Below are 23,326 nucleotides of genomic sequence, written 5' to 3' on the forward strand. Positions count from 1 at the left end.
TACCTTTCTCTTCTAATGAATACCACATACAATGCATCTACCAGAGGGTCATGGCCATTTATCTTTTTTACATGTAACAGAACCTTTGCACCAGCTGGGTGCTTCTGTAGTTTTTAAAACTTCCTCATCGCAGAGTCATATATTTCGGAAATTTTGAAGTTGCACATTTGGGTTGGAAACAAACAAATGAGCAGATGTACAAAAAGTCAGTTTGCATGAAAGAGGAAGATCTGTGAGTCTAGACATGTAAAGTTTATGCTCATGATTATGGCAAGCTACAAATGAGGAAGTAGCAATATTTTTAGAAAATAAGCCTACAGTGCTGGTAAAGCAATGCAACACACTATTTCCTAATGACACAGATGTCTTCCAAAGCTGCTTATTACAGCTTTCTGTGACATACTACAGTAAATCAAATTGAGCTTTAGATGTCTCCTCATTCATATCCTCTTCCTTCTATTTAATAATAATGAACTTTTTGTGTTATGAACTTGCATTAGCGCTTGCACACAATAATGCTCAGTATGTGTAGGCCATTCTGCCATTACTCCCAGCTCAAGTGTCTGTTGTTTTGGGGATGAAATTTGAATCTGACATTCATTACCCATTTTTGATTTTTTTGATAAATGCCAGAGAGAAGGGATTTATTATCACTATGAATGTGTTGATAAAAACGTACACTTAACGCCACAGCGGGGCTGTTAATAATAATTAGGTCCCTTAGTGCTTCAAGAATTTTTCGGCAAATAGTTTTACTGCTGTCTAAAAATTACATTTAATTTACATTAACAAGCAAAATGACAGCTGTCCCGCCATTATCAAATATACTATGTCTCCAGCACCATATGCCAATATGTTTTCTTGAAAGTATATGTAAGAGACGTGGAAAATGTACCACATTTAAAAATAGTGTATGTGATCTCTGTGATCTGACAGCCGCTCTATAATATGACAGATTAAGGGATATCTACTAACAAAGTGCAAATGTACGATAGCCCACAGCAAACAACATTAAGTTTTGATTGATCTAGGGCAATTTGAAGGATAATAGCTGATCGATTAATCTGATTACTTGCTATAGGTTACTGCAATGTTTCCCTATCGTGCCCCATCATGTAATAAATGGTCTTCAGCAAAACCATTACACCGTTTCACTTTAACGTCAGGTTAAAAACCAACCTCCGGACACGATATAGCATTTACCCGTCAGAAAACATCTATTTTGTGAATTTACAAATGATGAAATATAGATTCACTTACCTCGTTTCCAGCCACATAATACATGCGTGCTTCTTGCATTAAATGGAATACATCAGGACACTGTCTAATCAATTCATTGGCTTCTACCATGCCCACAAAATACCAGGGATCCAATAAAGGAAGGCGGACACATTCTAACATTTTTGGTAGAAGAGAAATTCTTTCTAATTTCTTATAATGCACCCAGTTTATTACAGTCTCAAACACGTGGGCTTCTTCCGTTACATATAACTCATCATTCTTAAGAATATGATATAGAATGTCCGATGGTAGCTCGAGGAATTCCTCATGGTTCAACACCTCAGAAAAGTTTTGGATAATATAGTTTTGAACTTGCAGCTTTAAAGAGTCCAGACAGTGAGCATCTGCAAGCGTTAAAATCCCAACACAGTTTTCCGGATGAAGAGCTTCTGTAAGGAAACTGGAGCATGCATCCACCATTCGCAAGAACTGGAAGAAAAACAGGAAGTTTAGGGACATCAGCTGCCTGTACATCCACACATTAACAATATGAATATATGTATATAATTATGCTCTAAATCTATATACATACAGCCTCACGCATGTTATAGCATCTGCTAACAGATGTGCTACAGAATCACTCTTATGTGACAGCTGTACTGAGCTTTTAGAGCAAGATGGATATAGACTCTTAACTTACTATGTGTTTTTGTTCATTTTATTGTTGTATTTGTATTGTTTGTATACTAGGCATATAGTGTAACATGTCAGTTTTAGAAAGTTGTAAACTGGAATCATTCCATTGAATATCTTAATAAAACAAAAAATCTAATAAAAACAATGGTTTTATTTAGTGAAGTAAAAAACTATGCTAATTTCAGTTACATTTCATTTTATGCCGCATATTAAAAATTACCCATTGATAATAATTTAGCACTAAGGGCCTGATGATGAGTTGGATGAATGTTGGGAGATAAAAAAAAGTGCCTGTAAATATAACGTATTTACACTCGAGCTGGGAGGCATCTCAAGTTGAGTCCAAATCTACAACTGCAGGATATATGCCAGATATGCCTACATCACATACTCATACACACAACCAGGTCATAGATAGAACAAACGTTTGTTAACATTTGTTTTGATAGCAGAAAACACATTCGCTATTAGGCTCAATATAATACAGCAGATGAATGCAAGTAGCAAACAATGATTGTTAAAAAGTCAGATGGTCAGACAGATGTTGGAGGAGCTTCCTCCCTGACTCGGCTAAACAATAGCCTACAATGAGTTTCCCTCCATGTTTTGCACCCACCCCATCTAGAATACTTGGGTGTCCCCATACAATCATGCATGGTGATCGTGGACCCAACTCTGACCCAATCGAGCGCCCGATCATATCGCGGCCTACCTACTAGCAAGCTCTACGTTGCTCCTGGGCCTGGCAGTGAAACAGTTTTCACGCGTATTTGGCCGTTGCTCACATTCTCGGTCTCCCAGTGGAGTCCCCTCCAATGAGTCAGCACCGTCACTCACAACAGGCCACAAGGACCAAACAAATACTACTGTCTTACCACTGCTGGGTGTGATTGCGCCCAGGGCCACCTTAACAACATTATGGGCCCCCGGGAAAAAGCAGTGCACCGGGGCCCATATATATATATATATATATATATATATATATAGAGAGAGAGAGAGAGAGAGAGAGAGAGAGAGAGAGAGATTTTTGCAGGTTTTTTCTTTTTTTCTTTTGCAGGATTATTTATTCTAATTAAGAGCCCTGCCTATGGGGCCCCCTTGCCCGTGGGGCCCCCAGACACCTGCCCATCGTGCCCAATGGAAAAGATGGCCCTGATTGCGCCCCATCGTGGAGATTCGGTCCCTGCTTGTGTGCAGTTGGACAACACCTGAAACCTGAGAGTCTCTTTTCTCCGCTGTTATACCAAGTCTGGTAACATAAGGACCCGACTGCTGACTGTCATGTGTCTTAATATGCATACTTCAAGGTTACCATGTTATTCATGTTCAGTATTCGATTAGCTCTCTCGCTGCTCCCTGTTTGGATATTGATCCTGTCATCAGATATACTGTTCATACTGTTTTTATTATTTTTGCTCTGTTATCTTACTGTTTATAATATTATGGCTCATGATATTCTACAAATGTTTTCCTATGTAATCTTTATGTGCATTTATTTAATTGCTACATAGGATTTTCTGTACTTCTCCTTACCATGCTGCCTGTCAGATGTGTGCTCTCTGAACTCATCCTTGTGTGGGGCCTTAGACTCTATGAGGTTAGAGTGACCTAGACCCAGGTCCACGTCCCCACACACTTATACCCCATTCATACTGCATCGAAAACCCGGGTTTTTGCAGAGGCACGCTGAAAAACCCGGGTCTTGGTGCAGTATGAATAGTCCAACCACAAAATCCCGGGTCTAAAATCCCGGGACTTAGACCCGGGATTTTGCGAGGGGTAATTCCCGGGTTGGACCCCGCTCGCCTGCAGTATGAATGGTGCAACCTGTGTAATTCCCGGGTCTCACCATTCATACTGTAAAAAAAAAAAATGGCAAAGTGTAAAAAAATGATTTTAATTAATAAAAAATACATAACAAATGTTTACGTAACTTATTTTCAGCCAGCGGTGTCTCCGGTGCGTTGCCGGCTGTCAGGGGGACCTCTGGGTACTAAAATGATGTCATTTCTAATGGACTAGAAATGACGTCATTTTAGTACCCAGAGGTCCCCCTGACAGCCGGCAACGCACCGGAAACACCGCTGGCTGAAAATAAGTTAAGTAAACATTTGTTATGTATTTTTTTTTAATTAAAACATTTTTTTACACTTTTTATTTTCTAAAACCCGGGTCGGGCAGGTGCAGTATGAACCCGCCCGACCCGGGAATCTTCTTATCTATACTGCCCTGTGCCCCGGCAATATCCCGGGTTAACAACCAGGGACATTGCCGGGGCGGCAGTATGAAAGTGGTATTACTAACCTTCTGACACTCTTTTTCTTCCTCCAATGACCTAAGCTTTAGTTTCCTTATGGGAACTATTTTAGTTTTTTACCTGGGTAATATTTTCCTTCTTCCTACACTGTGTTTCCTTTCCTCTCCTGTCCCTTTGAAGACTACTCTGAGGAGGCAATCTGTTCCTGACATATTCCTAGGCCAATCATCTAGGTATTCCCCTGAAATGTTACCATGGCTCGGTTTCTCTCTATAGATGCCAGGGGCTTAAACTCCCCAAATAAGCGTAAGATTGCCCTGAAATATTTTGCAGTTAAAAAACAAGACATACTCGCTCTTCAGGAAATCTGTCCACTCCATGCCTTAGTTTTTAAAGCCCAAATATCCTACTTGCTATACTGCGTGTGGACCCTTTAATCACAATGGCGATGCTATTTTAATAAGTGCTAGCTGCTCTTTTAAACTAGAGAAATAGGTTGCAGATAATAAATGGTCGTTATCTGATCTTAGTGAGGAAATTAGTGTCATTGTTAGACTTCCAGAAAATTTACATCCTGGGGAATAGAGCCAGCATACTTTTGGCCCATAAGTTATGAGGGAGAAATGCCACCAATCAGATCAAAGCATTTCTAACCCCTTGGACATTGCAAATCAGTTTGCTGCCTATTGCGAACGTCTTTACAATCTTAAATATGGCGAGTCATTGTTTCTCCCTTCTGTAGAGTCTATCAACGATTTTTTAGCTACAACCAATCTTCCATCTTTGTTCCCTGGTGAAGTTTTGGCTTTATGTTCCGACTGTATGGACGAAGAGGCTAAGGATACCATTAAAAGGCAAAACCTTTTGCCTAGAGCGAGCTTACCAGCAAAACTCGCATTGGCGTTAGTGCTGTTTATGCTAATAACTATTGCAATTTAATATGATTTAGTTTAAAGGAATACCTTTTAGATAGCTATATAATTTATCATTGTTCAACTCCGAGTTATATTCTGGAAGGTAGTTAGCAATTCACCCCCGTCACTGCAATTAATTTATTTGGCTTTATTTTACAAGCGGACAGAAAATTTACATATTCGGAACTGTATGCTAGATACCAGGAATAACAATTGTTTGATATATGGGAATATCTTTCCCTAAGGGACACTATATATAGATTAAATAGAAGTCTGTTATTGAAAGTTTTGTAAAAATATAGGACAATTTAAAATCAGAAATTCACATGGAAATAGTTATCTTGAGTATTTACTGGAGTACTATATTCAGTAACCTACCAGGTATTCCATTTTAGAAAGTGGGGACATGAATTCATAAACACCACCTTCTATATAACTAATAGATTAATCACCATACACAGCATTTGTTATAATCACTTTATTGCACTTTTTCCACTTTATATTTCGCTGCTTTATTTTAATAATATTTTATTTAACAATAAAAGTTACGTTTTAATCAATGTTGTGGTTTTATGTATAAAGGAAATATATTCAATATATAAACCACATAGTGCACCATTAAAGTCAGCTCTTTATTCTCTTTCTTCTTGACTTGGTATCTCCTCATGGTATAATACTCTTTAGACCCCTGCTGATTCAGACTCAATGAGAGGCAGATTTGCAAACTTCTCTCTTTAATGGGGACTGGGGAAAAATATTCTGGAATATTTACAAAATGTCTAGATGTATTAACCCTTCAGAGATGTTGTTTAAGGTAATTTATAGACTGAACCTTTCACCTGATAATCTCCACAAGATCTGGCCTGCAGCATCTAAGTTTTGTTGGAGGGAGCGTGGTGAGATCGGATCTTTTATGCACATCATTTAGTCCTGCCCGAAACTCCAATTTCTTTGGAGTGTTTGACCTCATACATCTGGTTACTAACACAAGCTTATAAAAATATTTATTGCACATCTTGGTTAAAAAATATAAGAAAACACTGGAACAGCAGTGTGATGGGATCCCTACCAGATAGGAGATAAATGTAGGCTTAGTATGTTATATGTCCCCGGGGTTCAGCTCACATCTCTCTCCACTGGCACTGTAGATGGTATATCAGGAATCCAAATCACTGTCAGTCTGGTAGCCCTTTTCTTTCCTGGAAAGTTTTCTTATTTTTTAACCAAGATGTGCAATAAATATTTTTATAATTAATGGATATACATCAGAACTCATTTTTTATGCCTACTGTTATCCAAGAAAAATCATCTATGTATCCATGAGGATTTAAAGACAATTTGATACCAAGCTCTCATTTATTATATATCTTGTAAGTGTTCCCACAGAAGGATTGTTGTGGTGATGGATGCAGCATTATAATACAATATTGTGTTACTAACACTACAGGCGTACACTATTTTGTGCTCTAGTAAGTGCAATCACATAAGAAGAAAATATATGGATTTAATCAGTTGAAAAACACTTTAAGAAGAAAATTCAAGTTTAAAGCTTACATTTTGATATATTGTCTATTGTTAAACACTGTATCACACTGTTATATTTGGTTTTTTTTTATATCATGCAATACTCATCTCACAATTTGGAGAAAGAAATCTGAATACACTATGGAAGAATTTTTTCATCAGAAAATGTAAGTATATTTTTCACTTATTTGGTTTTCACGCAATGTTGTATTTTATGTATTGTTGTCAGATTACACAATATATATATACACATATATGTGAACATTCCTCTTTGCGCTGTAATACTCCTATCCATTATATATCCAATATTAATCCATAAATGAGGCTGAACAAGCAGTATTGTAGGAGAAAAAATAGATAAGCTGTATTTAATAAAAGGAGCATTCTAATATAATAGGAGATTGGAACGTTAATGTAAGATTTACACTTTTGCACAGATTATTACATTTGCGTTCTGGCTGGTCCAGTGTGCAATATGATGTAGCACATGCCCTTGTGTTTCTAACTCCCATTGTCCTATAGATTGTAAGCTTGCGAGCAGGGTTCTCTTACCTCTCTGTCTGTATGTATTACTCAGTATTGTCTTATCAATATTTGTTCCCAATTGTAAAGCACTACGGAATTTGCTGGCGCTATATAAATAAATGATGATGATGATGATGATTTTGCTGCACACCTCTGAGCATTTTGTGCTGGTATCTCCTGAGAGCAGAGAGAATAATGGGCCTGAGTCATTAAGGAGAGCAAAGCATAAAAAAGAAGTAACTTTGAATCTGGCCAAAACCATGTTCCATTGAAGGGGGAGGCACATTTAAAATGTAGGCACAGATTTTTATTTGGGATAGGGCATGTCCTAGTTCAACTTTAAATTTCATTGTAAAATTAAAGCTATCAAGTATTTGTGTGCTAGATGAAAAAACAACCAGTATTTATCTTATGTGCAAAATAATAAACTAATTTTCACCCCTTCCATTGTAGCATGGTTTGTCCCGGAGAACATTTACTCCTTTTTCTTGCCTTACTTTCCTTAATGACTCAGGCCCAAGGTGTTTACCTTGATGTGAGTAAGGAAGATCATCTAATCTCACAAAGATGTTTTGCTCTGCACGTCATCTGGAGCACAACAGGAGAAAATTCTGATAAAGTTGCTTTTCTGAACAACCCCTTTATGATCAGTCTCATTTTAATGTATTTGTGATACATCAGCAAAGGATACTTTTTGTTTTTTTGTTTTTTTAATAGTAAACTACCATATGCCTTGAGGTTAAACATTAAATAGGAGATTTAATTGTGAAAACATATGCTTAAATTGCTCTCACATATAGCTAGATTTAGCTTGTTGCACACTTTAAATGGAAATATCTGTGTGGAATGGTTTCTTTCAGCTTATACCACCAGTCCTTATCTCATAACCAATATAGATAAGGAAGTTGTAAAGGGGTCCTTAGTTGTGCAAACAATAGCTGAACACACAGTGATAGCAAACAATTGTGTATAGTCACAGGAAGGGATACAGTTAGCTGAGGAATAAAGTCAGAGCTAAAACACTATTTTCCTGAATGGCTTCCACATAAAGGGGTTGTACAAAATGAATACAAATGTCTTTAAAAAAATATTTCATAGCCTAGAAGAATGTTAAATATTTGACAATGATCCTCAGAATTCTACTTTGTGGAATCAGGTAGTTGTGAGCACTCAGAAACATTTGTATCAAATGACTTATTAATCAATGAAATGCAACAAATAAAAAAATTGCCTCCATTGCAACAAACTGAAACATTCTCACAAACGTGCGTTAGCACATAGGTGTCTATTTATTGAAGGAAAATCACCCAATTCATGTATGCATTGCTTTATATACTAATGGAAGTACTGTTGGCGATTACCACGCTAGTGCAAAGTATTGATCCTTCTCGCATAATCATAGGGGATCCTTTTTATGAAGTAAGCTCAAATACCACTGCCATGCCTGTTCAGGGCCATCTTAACAACATTATGGGCCCCCGGGCAAAGCAGTGCACCGGGGCCCCTAGATATAGATATAGATATATAGATGTATACAGATACAGATATAGATATAAATATATAGAGATAGATAGATGTACTTGCTCAGTGACCCTTGAAGGTTTTTTTTGCAGGTTTTTTTCTTTTGCAGGATTATTTATTCTCATTAAGAGCCGTGCCTATGGGGCCCCCTTGCCCGTGGGTCCCCCGGGCAGCTGCCCATCGTGCCCAATGGAAAAGATGGCCCTGTGCCTGTTCTGATAGCTCCTTTAATAGTAGTGTTTATATTCTGCTTACAGTACAGGTTTCCTTAAAATGAAAACGGCTATTGTTCTACCTCCCAGAAAATATATAATATTCTGGATGTGGTTGGTAGATATAGTAAGATTTACTTTATTATTAATATTATAATACATTGAGGGGATTGTGATACAAATTACATACAATGAGATAGAAGATTAAGATGTCACTGCTGAAGAGAGTTTACAATATAAGTAGTGAAGGAAACAATTCATACATAAGGTAGATGAGTAACAATTATAGCTATTGGTGGGGAAGGTATGAGTGGTTACTGTAGGGCAGAAGTATTATTAGTCAGTAATATTAAAGCCGCCTTTGGGAACTGTGCAGTGCACTTTTATTGTGCAGTGTCCAGTGGTGAGGTATAACTGGAGGGAGAGACAGTGGAAGGTGGACTGGTGTAGGCATGAAAAGATAAACTAATTACTGTCACCCACGGTGATTACTTATCACCATGGGTGATATTTGCATAAAATAAAAAATATAAAATATATAATAAATAAATCTGCTACAAAATATTGGTTTGATGAATTTTACATGTTTGCTATTAACTTCATCTTCAACAGCAGTGTTATGCTGTGCCACTGATATACACAGAATATTGTTTACTAATGTGATAAGATTTTCAAGTTAATAATATTATACTATTGAATAATAGTTCAACTAGTAGTAATCTTCTTGACTGGAGTAGATTTCTTTATTCTCTGATTACTTTACTTAGATTATCATAAATGTAATTTCTCTAATGTTTTTCTTATCCGATATTTTGCTGCTGCGTTAACTATGCTATAGAAGTGTTATTTAATTATTAAAGTTAAAAATGACATGACCTTAGACAGGAAAGCTACTTGTCCTTCTGTCCACAATACACATTAAATGGCACTTATAATAATTGATACCTCACGGAGTGGAGAGAATATGACCAGAGCCTTTTATTTCTTCATACTAGGGAACCAAGTGGCACCAAAAGGCCTTTGTACCCTGTGCCCATACCTAAAGCCAAGGGTTACATATATTTTTGTGACATTCTTTATTTTCTTAACAATGTGGAGTAAACCCTGATTTTTACCTCAGGTTTTACCAGGCGGTTCGTACAAAAAATGCTTTTTAGTAAACCTCCCTCCAATGCTCTTGAGATTCCAATGTCACAGGAAAGTTACATTCTGCCTTGCTTCCTGGGCAGAATTCGAAATTTTTGAATTCATCACAACCTGAAACACTTATCTATATTTATTATATTACCTTCATTTTAAGTTTGGGTGTACATGGTTATTTATGTGAGAAATGTATTAATGAAAAGCGTGGGTTAATACCATATACATAATAAAACCACACAATCATAACCATAGTTATAGAAGGAAGGAGGAGTTTGAGCCATTTGCTGCTTTAAAACAGTGTCAGTCTGCATTGAAACAGCAGCTGGAAAGTTGTGAAAGAAACATCTTCTGTGGTCACATTCTGCTGATAAACATCCTGACCAAAAGAAAAGTGTTGTTTTTTGTTTCACAATCTGCCTCTATTTTCTTTAAAGCTGTCCACAAACGTCACTACTACAATCTGATTTATTTTAATGTGATTTTTCATTAAAAAATGAGTGACGGCATCCAGGACTGGATTAAAGGAATAAAGGCCCCTGGGCTAAGGTGGCCTCCATTCCCCCGTGAGGCCCCCCTGTGAGCCCCCCACTGTGAGGCCCCCCGTGAGTTGCCGCCCCTGTGAGCCCCACCCTCGTGATCCACCCCCGCTACCCACCACCCCAAGTGCTTACCTCTTTCTGTTATCCTGTCACTGTAGTCCTTCCGCGGCACGCTCTGGAAGGACTACAGTGACAGGACAACAGAGTGAGACTCACAAGATCTCCTCAGTAAGGAGACTACTGAGCACCGTGGAAAGACTACAGTGACAGGCTCAGCAGCAGTGATCGGATCGGGGGTGCCCCCACCCTGATCAATAATGCCACTGAGCACTGTCAAGGGCCCCCTGGGTGCCCGAGGCCCCTGGGCTGTAGCCCAGTTAGACTACGGGTTAATCCGGCCCTGACTGCATCACGCACCTTCCAATTTTGATCTAACATTGCAAAAATATTTTGTGCATATGCAAAGTAAGACAGTTTTTTCTTACTTGAAGCCAAAGAAATGCGCTTCAATACACCCAGTGCAGGTGCAACACAATGCATAGGTGACATTGACATTGGGCCCTCCGCAAAAGAGAAAGAACTCCATCACCTAGAGCCATAAGGTCCCTTTGAGGGAAAGGAGTCTTCAGGCCTCTCTTCACTGAATCTAGCAGTGGCCCTTCATTTCCCCGACCCCTGGAGCTATAAGGCCCTATAGGGCATAAGGGACTAAAGGCCCACCGTTGTCACAAGGCTAGGGTGGGCTCCTTTCTCTTTAGGGTCAGCCAAAATATTCCCACATACTGAAATCTTCAGCTGCCAGTTTAGAGAATGAGCCTCTGAGGGTTTAAGTAGAGTGTGCCCTTGAGGGTTCTGCCCCTTCACCCCCAAAACAAATGTGATAGGGAAAAAACTTCCGTCAGACCACTGAAAGTGACCAATGTACATACACACTGTAGTTAATATTTTTACATAAGAAACTTATTGTAGCAGAAGCTAAATACACACATGTGTAATGCACGTGTTATGGTATTTTACTTGCCTGAAAGAGACCAGCAGCTTCTAAGATTTTTTGCACATTTTGCTTTGTGATCACCACTTTGCTAGTATAGGTATAATCCAAAATGATCTTCATGGTTTCTGCATCTACTCCTTTGATTATTATCTTTTCTTCATATTTCTCTTTTAGATCACTGCAGAACATGGCTCTGAAGAACACAAAATGAATAAAGAATTGATTTCAAGAGACACTTCCTGAATAATGCAAGTTGTAAAGAAACGGCAACAAGTTCGTATATGCCACCCCCTTGTGGAGCGTTATCAGGCAGGATATGTTGGCACATAGTGTTACGCTGCACAATGTAGAAGCCTATTTAAACAACTCTATTTTTAGGGCACATTTGCAAATATTTTACACAAAAAACAAAAGCACAATATGCATTTAAAAAACATACTATTTGTATTTGGTCATAATGACACCATTTAGTTGAATAAATGGAAAAACTTCAGTTTTGTGTCATCTGCAGTGCGGAATCATGCAACATACACTACACAAATTGGCGCACGTCTGAACATGAATCAGGCACAGTCGGAGTGCCTCCAGTAGGAACCCTTTTATCCTCTTCTTTTGTGTTTCATCTTTCTTCCAGTGCAGGCATACTTTTGTTTTTCAAGTACGTTATAAGCCCCGGGCACCTGCCAAACCGAAATTCTCTGTATTACATCATAGTAGCACTTGTGTGACATGAACACGACATCTACATTGCCAGCTGGCACAAGGGTTCCTCTGGCTGATATACGTTGGGCATAGAAAGCATTATTATGTCAATACCCTAAAGGCCTGATTTAGAGTTTGGAGCAAAGCAAAGAAAAGGTGCAAATTGGCACCTGGAAAAACCATGTTACAATGCAAAGGGTACAATTGACTTATTTTTTTGCACATAAGTTAAATACTGACTCTTTATTCATCTAACACACAAATACTTGATAGCTTTATTCTTACACTGAAATTAAGTTGATCTATCACATGCCATACCCCAACTATAAAGCTCTCCCCTACATTTTAAATTTACCTCCCTCTCCAATGCAACATGGTTTTGCCAAGGTGCAAATTTGCTCCTTTTCTTTGCTTTGCTTCTAACTCAAAATCAGACCCTAAATGTGCAGTTAGCATTAGCCAATGTGCTAAGCCACAAGACAGAGTAAAAATGTAATTTATTTACACTGTAATCACAAGTCAAATGTTATGTTAGCTTTACATAATTCCATTGAAAGGACTGCTATGCACACCTGGCTTCCTATTTGCAAGGGCGCTGCAAAGAGCTTCTTATCTTCAGTTGCTGATAACAACAACAAAAAACCAACAGCTTTGCCATAGCTATATATAATGAGGCAGATTTCGAGTTAAGAGCAAATCCAGCTACTGAGTGCAAAATTTTCCCCGGGAAAAAAAAACAAAATTGTGCTGCAGGGTGGTAATGTTAAGTGCACAACCTGATTTACAGTTGCCTAACTAATGCAGCTGGTCAGTATGTGCTTGCTGGATGCAAGAGAGAATAATTTGCCCTGCATACAAAACACATTTTGTACTTGCACCCCTTGCAGTGCAACATGGTTTATATAGCTGCAACTTCTTTACCCAGGCAACATCTGCACCTAGATCAGCCCTAAGGAGTACATATAATAATAAATTATCTCTAGAGACAGATACACCTAAAATACAAAATACATCACAAAAGCTAACAATGATTACAGTAACAAATATATATGAAACATTTCCCATAACTTTTAAGAACTTGCAATTGCATATGGCATGGAGCTGCATGCAAGTATTTGCAAGCAATTTTTGGAACAAACCCGTCTGCAGTGTACTTCAGTAGGATTACTGACAGGAAGTCTGCTGTACATAGAACAATTTCCTCCACAATCACAATTGTATCTCAAATGTATTTTCAGGTCTGATAAGTTCCTGAACATTTTACATATAAATTTGCGACTGTTACTTTTAGCTCTTTTATATATGTATTGTATGTACTTTAGGTTTAGTGGTCAAATATAGTTCTTGAAGGGTAGGAAAACATTTACATAAATCATTTTTATTGTCACAAAAAGGCCTTATTTTGTGCATCACTAAGCAGACACTTAATTTAAGCTGGTTTTGTTTTTTTGTACAAAACTAAAGAGTTGTTTCTCCATATTTTGGACAAAGCCATGTGAACCATTTCTAATTTATGGGAAAAAAACAAGCAGTTTCCATTATTGACCACATTAGTTGCTGAAGCTTAGTAAACTACTTGTGTTTTTATTGAGCTAGATATGTCTGCTGAACATTTGATTGAAAATTGCTATACTTTTTAAAAACATTCTTTCCTAATACATTTATCAGCACCCAGAAACTAATTGTCTTCTGTGAAAACTTGATGGTTATGATGCTAGATAAGGATAAGCAGTCACTAATAGGTCAGCAGTTCAGTTTTGTCAGTGGTCATCAACATGTTATCTCAACACAGCACAACGCAACAAGACATGGTAGCCGGGCTAATTACACACAGTGGACCTCATTTATGGTTTAGAGCAAAGAAAAAAAGGAGAAAATTTGCTCCTGGACAAACCATGTTGGAAATGTGTTTATTTTATTATTATTTTTTTTTTGCGTGATGGTAAAACTGTCTACTTTTGCATGTAGCACACAGCTAATGTGCAGCTTTATGGTTCCACTTGAATTTAGAGCTGATCTAGGACAGAACTAAATCTGTCTTCACATTTTTAAACCCCCCCCCCCCCCCGAAGTGCAACAATGTGCTACCAAAGTGCAACAAGTTTGCTTTGCTCTTAACTGTAAACAAGGCACAATATGACCTCTCTGCTCCACTCTGATTGTGAATCATCCAACATTATACACAATAAAAGTGGCAAATGAGCTGGGGATTCACATTTTTCCTTTTTTCCACATAAAACGATTGGCAGCAGCAGACAGGACACTTTTCTGATTGGATTTCTGCCAAAAGGTACTTAATAGTACTTGTACTAAGGAGGGGAAATACCTAAGATCTTTGTATAAATCTTGACTGTTTACAATAACGGCTAGAATAGAAACCCACAGATAAGAAATAGAAACAAATAACAATTAAGAGCTCAGATGACAGGTGGGAGAAAATGTTACATTTCATTTTTAGCAGGGTCACTACTATCAAAATAACAAGAAGGTTTTATGTCTATTTATGGGGACTATATACGGACCAGAGTATGTTTGATTCCTACAATAAATGAAAACATATTTAATGACTATAAAGAAAAAAGTGCCAATATTATATTATGAAAAATACTAATTAAACTTTTCCTAAGCTACACACCTTTCCACTGTTACATCTCTCCGTGTCTTTGGTGGTATAGTTGCTCATCTCACTTCTCAGTACCTGGTGCCTCACTATCCATGTTGTAAAGTCACACAATATTCAAACATTAATTAATGTCAGAATTGTACCTTGCCCTGTATCATGACCTTGGTATATTAGATAACCCTGCCTACCAATACATAGGAGTCTATTTACTATTGTGCAGTGGTACCTCTCATTATCTGAGTGATACATAATGCAGTACTGCTGCTATTTACTATGCCGAGGATAGTCAGGGAGCCACAGCGAAGAGCCCCCTCCTACACAAAGTGCTTTAGGTCACCACCGGCAGCCTAATGCCGACAGCACATTCAGAATCTGTTCCCACATGCACATAGGATTTGACCCGGCGGGAATCAGGCAAAGCCATTCCGGCTTCAGTGATTCCCATCGGCACAGGTAAGCTAACGCCAGCCTGAGATGCTTAGTGAATTACTAACATCGCAGTCCCCATAGACTTCTATGGGGACTGCAGTAACCCACGAACAGTAGGTTAAGGCACTGATTTCTCCTGCGTTAACCCCTTCACAAATTGTGCGATGGGCATTCTTCAGAGAAAAGCGGTGTTTTCTCTGGGTTTATGGCTGATCGCAGTATTGTAAATAGACCCCAATATGTTAATTTGCATTAAAGTCCGGATCAGAATGTAAGTATTTTTTGGCCTTAAAGCATTAGCTGGAAGAAAATGGAGATAGATCACTCATTACAGTGAATAGGAGTATAAAACAGGGCCAAGTTATTGGATACAGTAGGATTTGCTCAAAAAACATTTTGAAAGACCCAAAAAAAGTGAACACAGACAACATTGTGCATTTATCCTTTTGCAACATACTTACTAATGTATGAATTTGAATTGTATACTTATTATTTATGCTTTTATTCATTAGAGATGAATGAAGGGCATAGATATTATTTTCGCTAGTTTTCTTTAGAGATATTTGAAAAAATCCAGAATATGTGGAATAATGACCATGGGGCCTGATTCTTTAAGGATCTTAACTTAAGAAACTTATTTCAGTCTTCTGGACAAAACCATGTTACAATGCAAGGGGTGCAAATTAGTATTCTGTTTTGCACATAAGTTAAATACTGACTGTTTTTTCATGTAGCACACAAATATCAACTTTAAATTTAGTGTACAAATAAGCTATCAAGTATTTGTGTGCTACATGAAAAAACAGTCAGTATTTAACTTACGTGCAAAACAGAATACTAATTTGCACCCCTTGCATTGTCATATGGTTTTGTCCAGGAGACTGAAATAAGAAGTTTCTTAAGTTAAGATCCTTAATGAATCAGGCCCGATTTCATTAATGTGTGAACCAAACTACAATAAGTTCACAGTATACTTTATTTAAAACAACTTTTTGTTTGAATCTGAAATAAAATATCCATAAATCAATTAGATGAAAGTAAAATTATTTGCTGCTATATCCCTATTTTGCTGGTATACCAAATCTCAGTATGGATCATACATCAATATATACATGTTCAAACATTGCTGTAGAGGGGTAGACATTTAGTCACTACATATTCTTGCAGTCTCTCCTCATGAAAACTTACATTCATGTCCTGGCTCAAATATTTTCTTACCTAAAGTAATTGCTGGCAGCAGCCAGTACGACACGGTGACACAAAAACACACTACTGCCAACACACAGAGCTACATCTGTCAATGACTTCTCCAGCCTCAAGTTTTCTAGCCCATTCTGAAGAGCGAAAGTAAATCCAGTGTCATCAAATTTTCGTATATCTCCATTGGATTTCTCAATGAGCTCCCCCAGTTCTTTGGGACACTCGCTGTTAAGCAAAATGATGACGCTCTCTGAGCTCTTTTCCACAGATTCTCCCATCGTTGTGACCTGTAGGTAGTGCGGTGTTGTCTAGCTCTGATCTGGAAATGCAGTTACTTCACACTTAACAAGTAAAGCGGATTTCCTGTCCAAGACTCTGAAGTTATCTACCACTGTCACACGCAAAACAGGAAACCTTATACTTTCTCAGTCGATAGCCGAAAAGGATAAATTTCACTGGGTAAATGCAGTTTTACAAAATATACCACAACACATAGAGGCGGAATTAATGGCTTCCTCACCCTTCATAAACACATCTACTGTATAAAGATGGTTTGTGCACAAGTGGAATATAGGTAAGCAGTTTTTGATTGACAAGCAGTTTCAATTCACTTTGTACATTACATAAACTCTTTAGGTTAAGGGATTTATTTTAATGTATCATGAATGTTTGGTACTTACTCTATTCATTTGATTTTGTGTGAGTCCATTATGTCCACTTTTTAGTATTGTTACATCTTTTTTAAAGTACTATGTTCAATTTTGGCATTACAAAAATAAATGTGTATATACAAATACACAGCCAAATCCATAAGTATTGGGACAGTGAAATAAAAAATTGTCCTCTCACAACTGTTTTTTCCTCTCTTCAAGTTGTGTGCTCTAAATCACCCAGTGCAGTGCAAAGACTGTGCTAGGAGGTTGGGACTTTGGACCTTTCCCTAAAGGGAATGAGCTCAGTCCCTCCCCAAATGGCCACTTAGGAGACAAGGGTCTTCAGGACCACCTCCATCGCAAGGCCCGGGCAGGCCCCCTTTCTCCACTAGGTAGGCCGAAGTTTTCCACAGGGGAACAGACTCTTCAGCTTCCCCCAGAAGGAGGGAGCCTACGAAAACTTGGGGAGAGGGTCGCCCGTAAGGATCTATACCTAATCCGTTAATACGTGAGGACAAAAACACACAAATAAAAAATGTGGATAAACTGCAAAAAGTGTGAGGGTCAATAACTAGAAAATAAAAAAGTGTCCATAGGATTCAGCCTAATGGCCGCTGCGGTTACAAAAAAATTCTGGTCTAGCCAATAGGCCAGGACCAAGAAATTAATAGTGATGCAGGTTTAGCGAGTGCATTGTGCTAGTACCTTACTCTGTGCTAGTCGGATATATAATAATAATACTATTCGTAGAGTGCAACCTGATTTCTCTAATATTATTATATAAATATGATTGTCAATTTATATATTGTTTATCTATGAATAGTGAATTTATTTATATGGACTATTTAACCTTTAAAATGGCTGATGGATATTTACTAGAATGTAGATCCGTGTTGGTGATTCTTCAGCTGCTTCGTAACTGCTCATGTGACCGCTGTGATGACATCATTTTGTAAACACACCCACTATTGTTAAAAGTTTATAAATTGTCTTGCATCCCTTCAACACATTCTCTCTCTCCTATAAATCATGAAAGACCAGGTTATATGTAACAAGTAAACATGTTTTTGCTACAACAGCTACCAGCTGGAATGGACAATATTCATTTATTGTGATAATTACTTTATCATAGGTGGGGGTTTCTGATCCCACCACCTGTGCATTTTCAGGTCACCCCTTCCCCCCAAACCTGTACCGCTGGGGGCACAGGCACCTCGGACATCAAGCACCACCAGCCTTCTGGCTTCGGACCAAAGCAGCCAGCCTTTTTAGAGAGTGGTGACTCCCCCCCCTACTAGGGCAGGTACTACATTTGATCTTAGCCATGTTTACTATGGCCATGCATATAGTTCTCCCTCCCCTCAATGACAGGCAATGTGATACTCATATGTGAATTGAAAAGTGATTATGATACATAAGTACAGAATATCAGTTTTTATTTCTGGGTATTCTGCACTTATATTGTTTAAAGCATTAGATGAGCAGTTTGCATTCAGGTTAATTCTACACATCCAATATTTATATATCCGAGCTGAGCCGCGAAAGTAATTTTCATGTGATATCATAACATTGTAAACTTTAGACTCTGCCTATTTAAATATACTACTCCCTCTTTACAGCCATCGTTTTGCCTTCAGGAGTGGGTGGGAGAACTTGGAAGCATAGGGAGTAGAGCACAACCGTAAGGAAAAAAATGAATTAAAAATGAATTGTCAAATTATTAGCCAGCAAAATGTTACTGAACTATTGACGTGATTAATAATGTAAGAGATGGGACTGAGCATGTGAAAAATATAACACTATTATAATAATACATTTATAAAAAATATATTACCTTTAATGGATAAAAAACTATATTAATCAATTAAATTAATGTGATTATTATATGAGTGCTTGAAGGCAAGTGAGAAAGGAAGAGAGAGAGAAAGCTAAAAAACAGCAATGTATTATTACTAAATAGCAAAGAGATATTAATCAATTAATGTGAGTTGATTATTGCAAATTAACATTCTCACTACAATATACTATGTGTATGTATTGGCCCTAGAGCTGTATAAACAGCTGGGTGTTGCAACTTCCTCCTCAATCCAGTTTCCTCCTCAATTTCAAAATGCTAATTCCACTGTTGCTTTAGACACATCTTTTGAAATCTCCTAAATTTAAAAATTGCGTTCTGTGTCTGTCCTTCTCCTACCAAATAAGCAAAAAGCTGGGTATTCCATCTTCTTACTCTTGACTTCAAGGGTTTCAAAAAGCTAATTCTTCCATATCATTAGACATGGTTTTCCAAATCCCCTAAATGTGAGAAATGTGTATACATGTCTTGTGTATGTGTAGGACTTGTGCTACTGTATAAGCAAAGAGCTGGGTTTCGCAAATCACATCCTGTCTTGTATAAGCCAATAACTGTGTGTCCTCTGCCAGGTTTCCTGGAATTTTTAGCTAGTATGTCTAACCATACTTGCCCATTAGAACCATTGGACTTCTCCACACTTAATTAACTAATTAATTAATTAATTAATTAAATTGGGAGCTAATGATTTTGTAGTCCCTCCTTTCCCTTCTTTATTGTGCATCCACCTGTTGTGGTGGCATGTAAAAAAAAAGTATAATTTGAATAAACATTACTGTTTTAGTTAAATTTTAAGAAAATATGCTACCAGCAAGGAAATTCTCCGACCATGTCCACTGGTCCTTCTACTACTCATAATTGTATTCCTATTGCCTAAGCGAGAGCGCAACAAGATTGTGTATTTTCTGAAACCTCTCATGCATTAACATCTATCTCTAAGCATAGGTCTGTCACTTAACAAATAGGCACATCCAAGAATGAGAGTGAGAACACTGAGTTTAAAGAACCAATTGAACCTTTATTACTAAGGAGAGTCTAAAGGCAAACAAAAGTTGTACTTCTGACATTTTTGAGTCTGACACTGTAGAGCATCTTCTATCCATTGTCATAGCAACGCAGGTACCTCTCTGTTACATTATTGCAGCAAGTTCAAAACCTGAGAAATGGCAGCATCATTAGTTACTTTTAGTTATTTAGGGCCTGATTCATTAAGGATCTTAACTTAAGGAACTTCTTATTTAAGTCTCCTAGACAAAACCATGTTACAATGCAAGGGGTGCAAATTAGTATTCTGTTTTGCACATAAGTTAAACACTGACTGTTTTTTCATGCAGCACACAAATACTTAATAGCTTATTTGTACACTGACATTTAAAGTTGATATTTGTGTGCTACATGAAAAAACAGTCAGTATTTAACTTATGTGCAAAACAGAATTCTAATTTGCACCCCTTGCATTGTAACATGGTTTTGTCCAGGAGACAAATAAGAAGTTTCTTAAGATCCTTAATGAATCAGGCCCTTACTTATTAGTTACTTTTCTTCACTGGCCCGATCGCCATCCTTCACCTCAACATTATCAAGTTCTGCTAAGTTGAAATTGCAAATAGAATAGGCTAGTGTAACCCAGGTCTCCCCAAGAAGAATGTTGTTATTGCTAAATCTGAACTTTACTTACTATTATTATCATTGTTGATTTATAAGGTGTCTCATTGCTCCACAGCACCAGACCGTGGGGAAAACAGAATATACATGAAACAGGGATATACAAGGTAGACAACATAAATGAAAACAAAGTGTAGACAGGGCCCTACTCATGAGAGAATTAGATTGTAATTGGAAAGGGGCACTGTTGAAACAAGAGGAGTGAGTCATATAACCAAGTAGTTACTTAAAGTATAATGTATGTAAATATAACATAACAATGTAGGCCCTATATATAAAATAATAGTAATAAAAATAATAGAAAATGTGATGAATTCTAAAGAAATAAATTGATAGAGGAGAGTATATAATTAATTTAAACCCTCAGGTGGCCTAGTCTGCAACCTGAAGATCAAATATGAATCTCTTAGGCACAAATTTTGAAACATGAGTGAACATTAACTTTCTGAGAAAAATGCTCAGTTTTAATAACATGAAGAGAACTAGAATAATTTTAAATGTCTGCTTTGTATATGTCTAGACACACTATGTAAATAGGATATTCCTATGGTATTCCAGAAATCTTCACTTAAGGCTTTGGGTAGATACATACATACAATATATAGACAAATTTGTTGCTATTTATTTGGCGTTGGACACACTTTATGTCCACAGCTAAATCAACCCTTTAAGCATTCAGCTATGGAATTTTGTAAGAATATACTTAAGTAACCTCCAATTACTCATTGCTGTTGGATCTAATCAGTCAGATCACCTGTAAGCATCAGTTTACCAGTTTATGAGCTCATCAGCCAGAGAGAATAAAAGACACTGCAAGTTCTGTGTGTGCAATTAGCTCAGGGGTCAGGGAACTTTTTTACCTTTTACCACCAAATATATTTAGATACTTAAATCATATATTATTAATTATTGGAATTCAATTTTTTTTTTAATCTCTTCAAAATTTCTTTGAAAGCTTCAACTTCAAAACGTCAGGTTTTGGAGAAATGATGTTGCTTCATTGTTGATACGAGAGCATCAATATTGGAGCAGTTTGGTTTCAGAGCAATTTGGATACAGTCTTCAGCATCCAATCGATTTTCCTGCTTTGCTTTTATGTTCGTTAGAAGGGAAAATCCTTTTTCACAAAGGTAGATTGTTGCAAAAGGCAGCAACTTTTTGACTGCCTCCTCATGTGTAATTTTGAATACCTTTGCAGCTGTTGACATCCAAAAATATGACAGATCTGCTTTGTTTTCAAATGCAATACGTGCTTCAATATTGCATCGAAGCTCAAGAAGTGCCTCTGCCAACCCTTGAGGCTCTTTTGGTACAACAGCAATATCAATTTTTAAAGGGGTCTACAATCCAAATGACAGCATGTGAATCTGCAGCATTACCCCTAGGAATTTCATTTTTACCCCATTTGGGGTAATTTACCACTGTTCCCTGACCACTGAATTAGCTCTACATTATTGTTTATAAATTCACATACTTATAGCAGTCTGGTTACACAAAATCATGTACTTCAACAAACTACGCCCCTAACTGTCTTATCTTCGTCTTAACCACTCATTGTGTATGATTTCGTTACACAGACCTTGCTACATTCTCACAGGTATTCTCTCAAGGGGGCTGGTGGTTATCTCCTGTCTGCCATATCCAAGGTCATGGACGCAGCTCCTCGTAAACAACAAGATAATAATGAATAACTTCTACAAACTAGCTGTATCTAAGCTGTCTTTAAGCTGTACAAGGACAAATAGGCTGATAGGTAACATAATGCCGTCCGCTCAGCAAAATCACATTTCTCATTGCCAAGAGGTTCTTCAAAATATTTGTGTTTTTTTAATTTCTTACAAAACAATACATTGCAATATTTTTTAAAATATTTGATTTAGTTGGATTTATTTTTAAATTTGGTGATAAAAAGAGGCTGTTGTGAGACATCCAAAACATCTGCCCTTTTTTATTTAATGATGTTGTTCTATCCAGTCTATTTGCTATCATACGAGCATCTAAAAGTAGATAACCTAGGTAGCCTACCTAGTTACCTTAAGTTTACCTAGCATAATTTCTGCCTGAATATCAAAATCCACAAAGGAGGAACACTTTCTCCTGCCCAATTAGGAAAATTGTATATTTTTGCACCAAGCAAAATGACAGGGGTATATATACTAAACTGCAGAATTGAAAAAGTGGAGATGTTGTCTATAGAAACCAATCAGATTCTAGCTGTCATTTTGTAGAATGTACTAAATAAATGACAGCTAGAATCTGATTGGTTGCTCTAGGCAACATCTCCACTTTTTCAAACACGCAGTTTAGTAATTATACCACTTAGTCTTAACTATAGATTGTAAGCTTGCCAGCAGGGTTCTCTTACCTCTCTGTCTGTATGTATTACCCAGTATTGTTTTATTAATGTTTGGTCCCAATTGTAAAGCGCTACGGAATTTGCTGGCGCTATAGAAATACATGTTGATGATGATTTAATTTATAAATGTGTAGTTTTGCCCAGTACTTCATATGTGATGACAAATCCAAGGGAATTTTTCAAATGTGTCATAAGTACTATGTAATAATTATATACTTATAGCCAAGTTTGTGTCAAAGGGGCAATAAGCCCAAACATCACTGGCTTTCCAGTACACCAGGTATAAATTGGCAAAACGTA

At 37.3% G+C, this 23,326-nt stretch overlaps 1 protein-coding gene across 1 annotated transcript in view; it reads right to left on the bottom strand.

Moving 5' to 3' along the window:
* Positions 1–16,852, bottom strand: part of KLHL6 (kelch like family member 6) — a 41,299-nt gene extending 24,447 nt beyond the window's left edge. The window contains exons 1-3 of the mRNA XM_075201704.1: positions 16,519–16,852; positions 11,574–11,739; positions 1,261–1,710 (exon numbers count right to left, since the gene is read on the bottom strand). Coding sequence (XP_075057805.1) covers positions 1,261–1,710; positions 11,574–11,739; positions 16,519–16,778 — 876 coding nt within the window. The 5' untranslated portion in view covers positions 16,779–16,852. The remainder of the gene's footprint in view (positions 1–1,260; positions 1,711–11,573; positions 11,740–16,518) is intronic.
* Positions 16,853–23,326: the final 6,474 nt, after the last annotated feature.

The sequence above is a fragment of the Mixophyes fleayi genome, chromosome 3, assembly GCF_038048845.1.
Source record: "Mixophyes fleayi isolate aMixFle1 chromosome 3, aMixFle1.hap1, whole genome shotgun sequence".
NCBI classification, from domain to species: Eukaryota; Metazoa; Chordata; class Amphibia; order Anura; family Limnodynastidae; genus Mixophyes; species Mixophyes fleayi.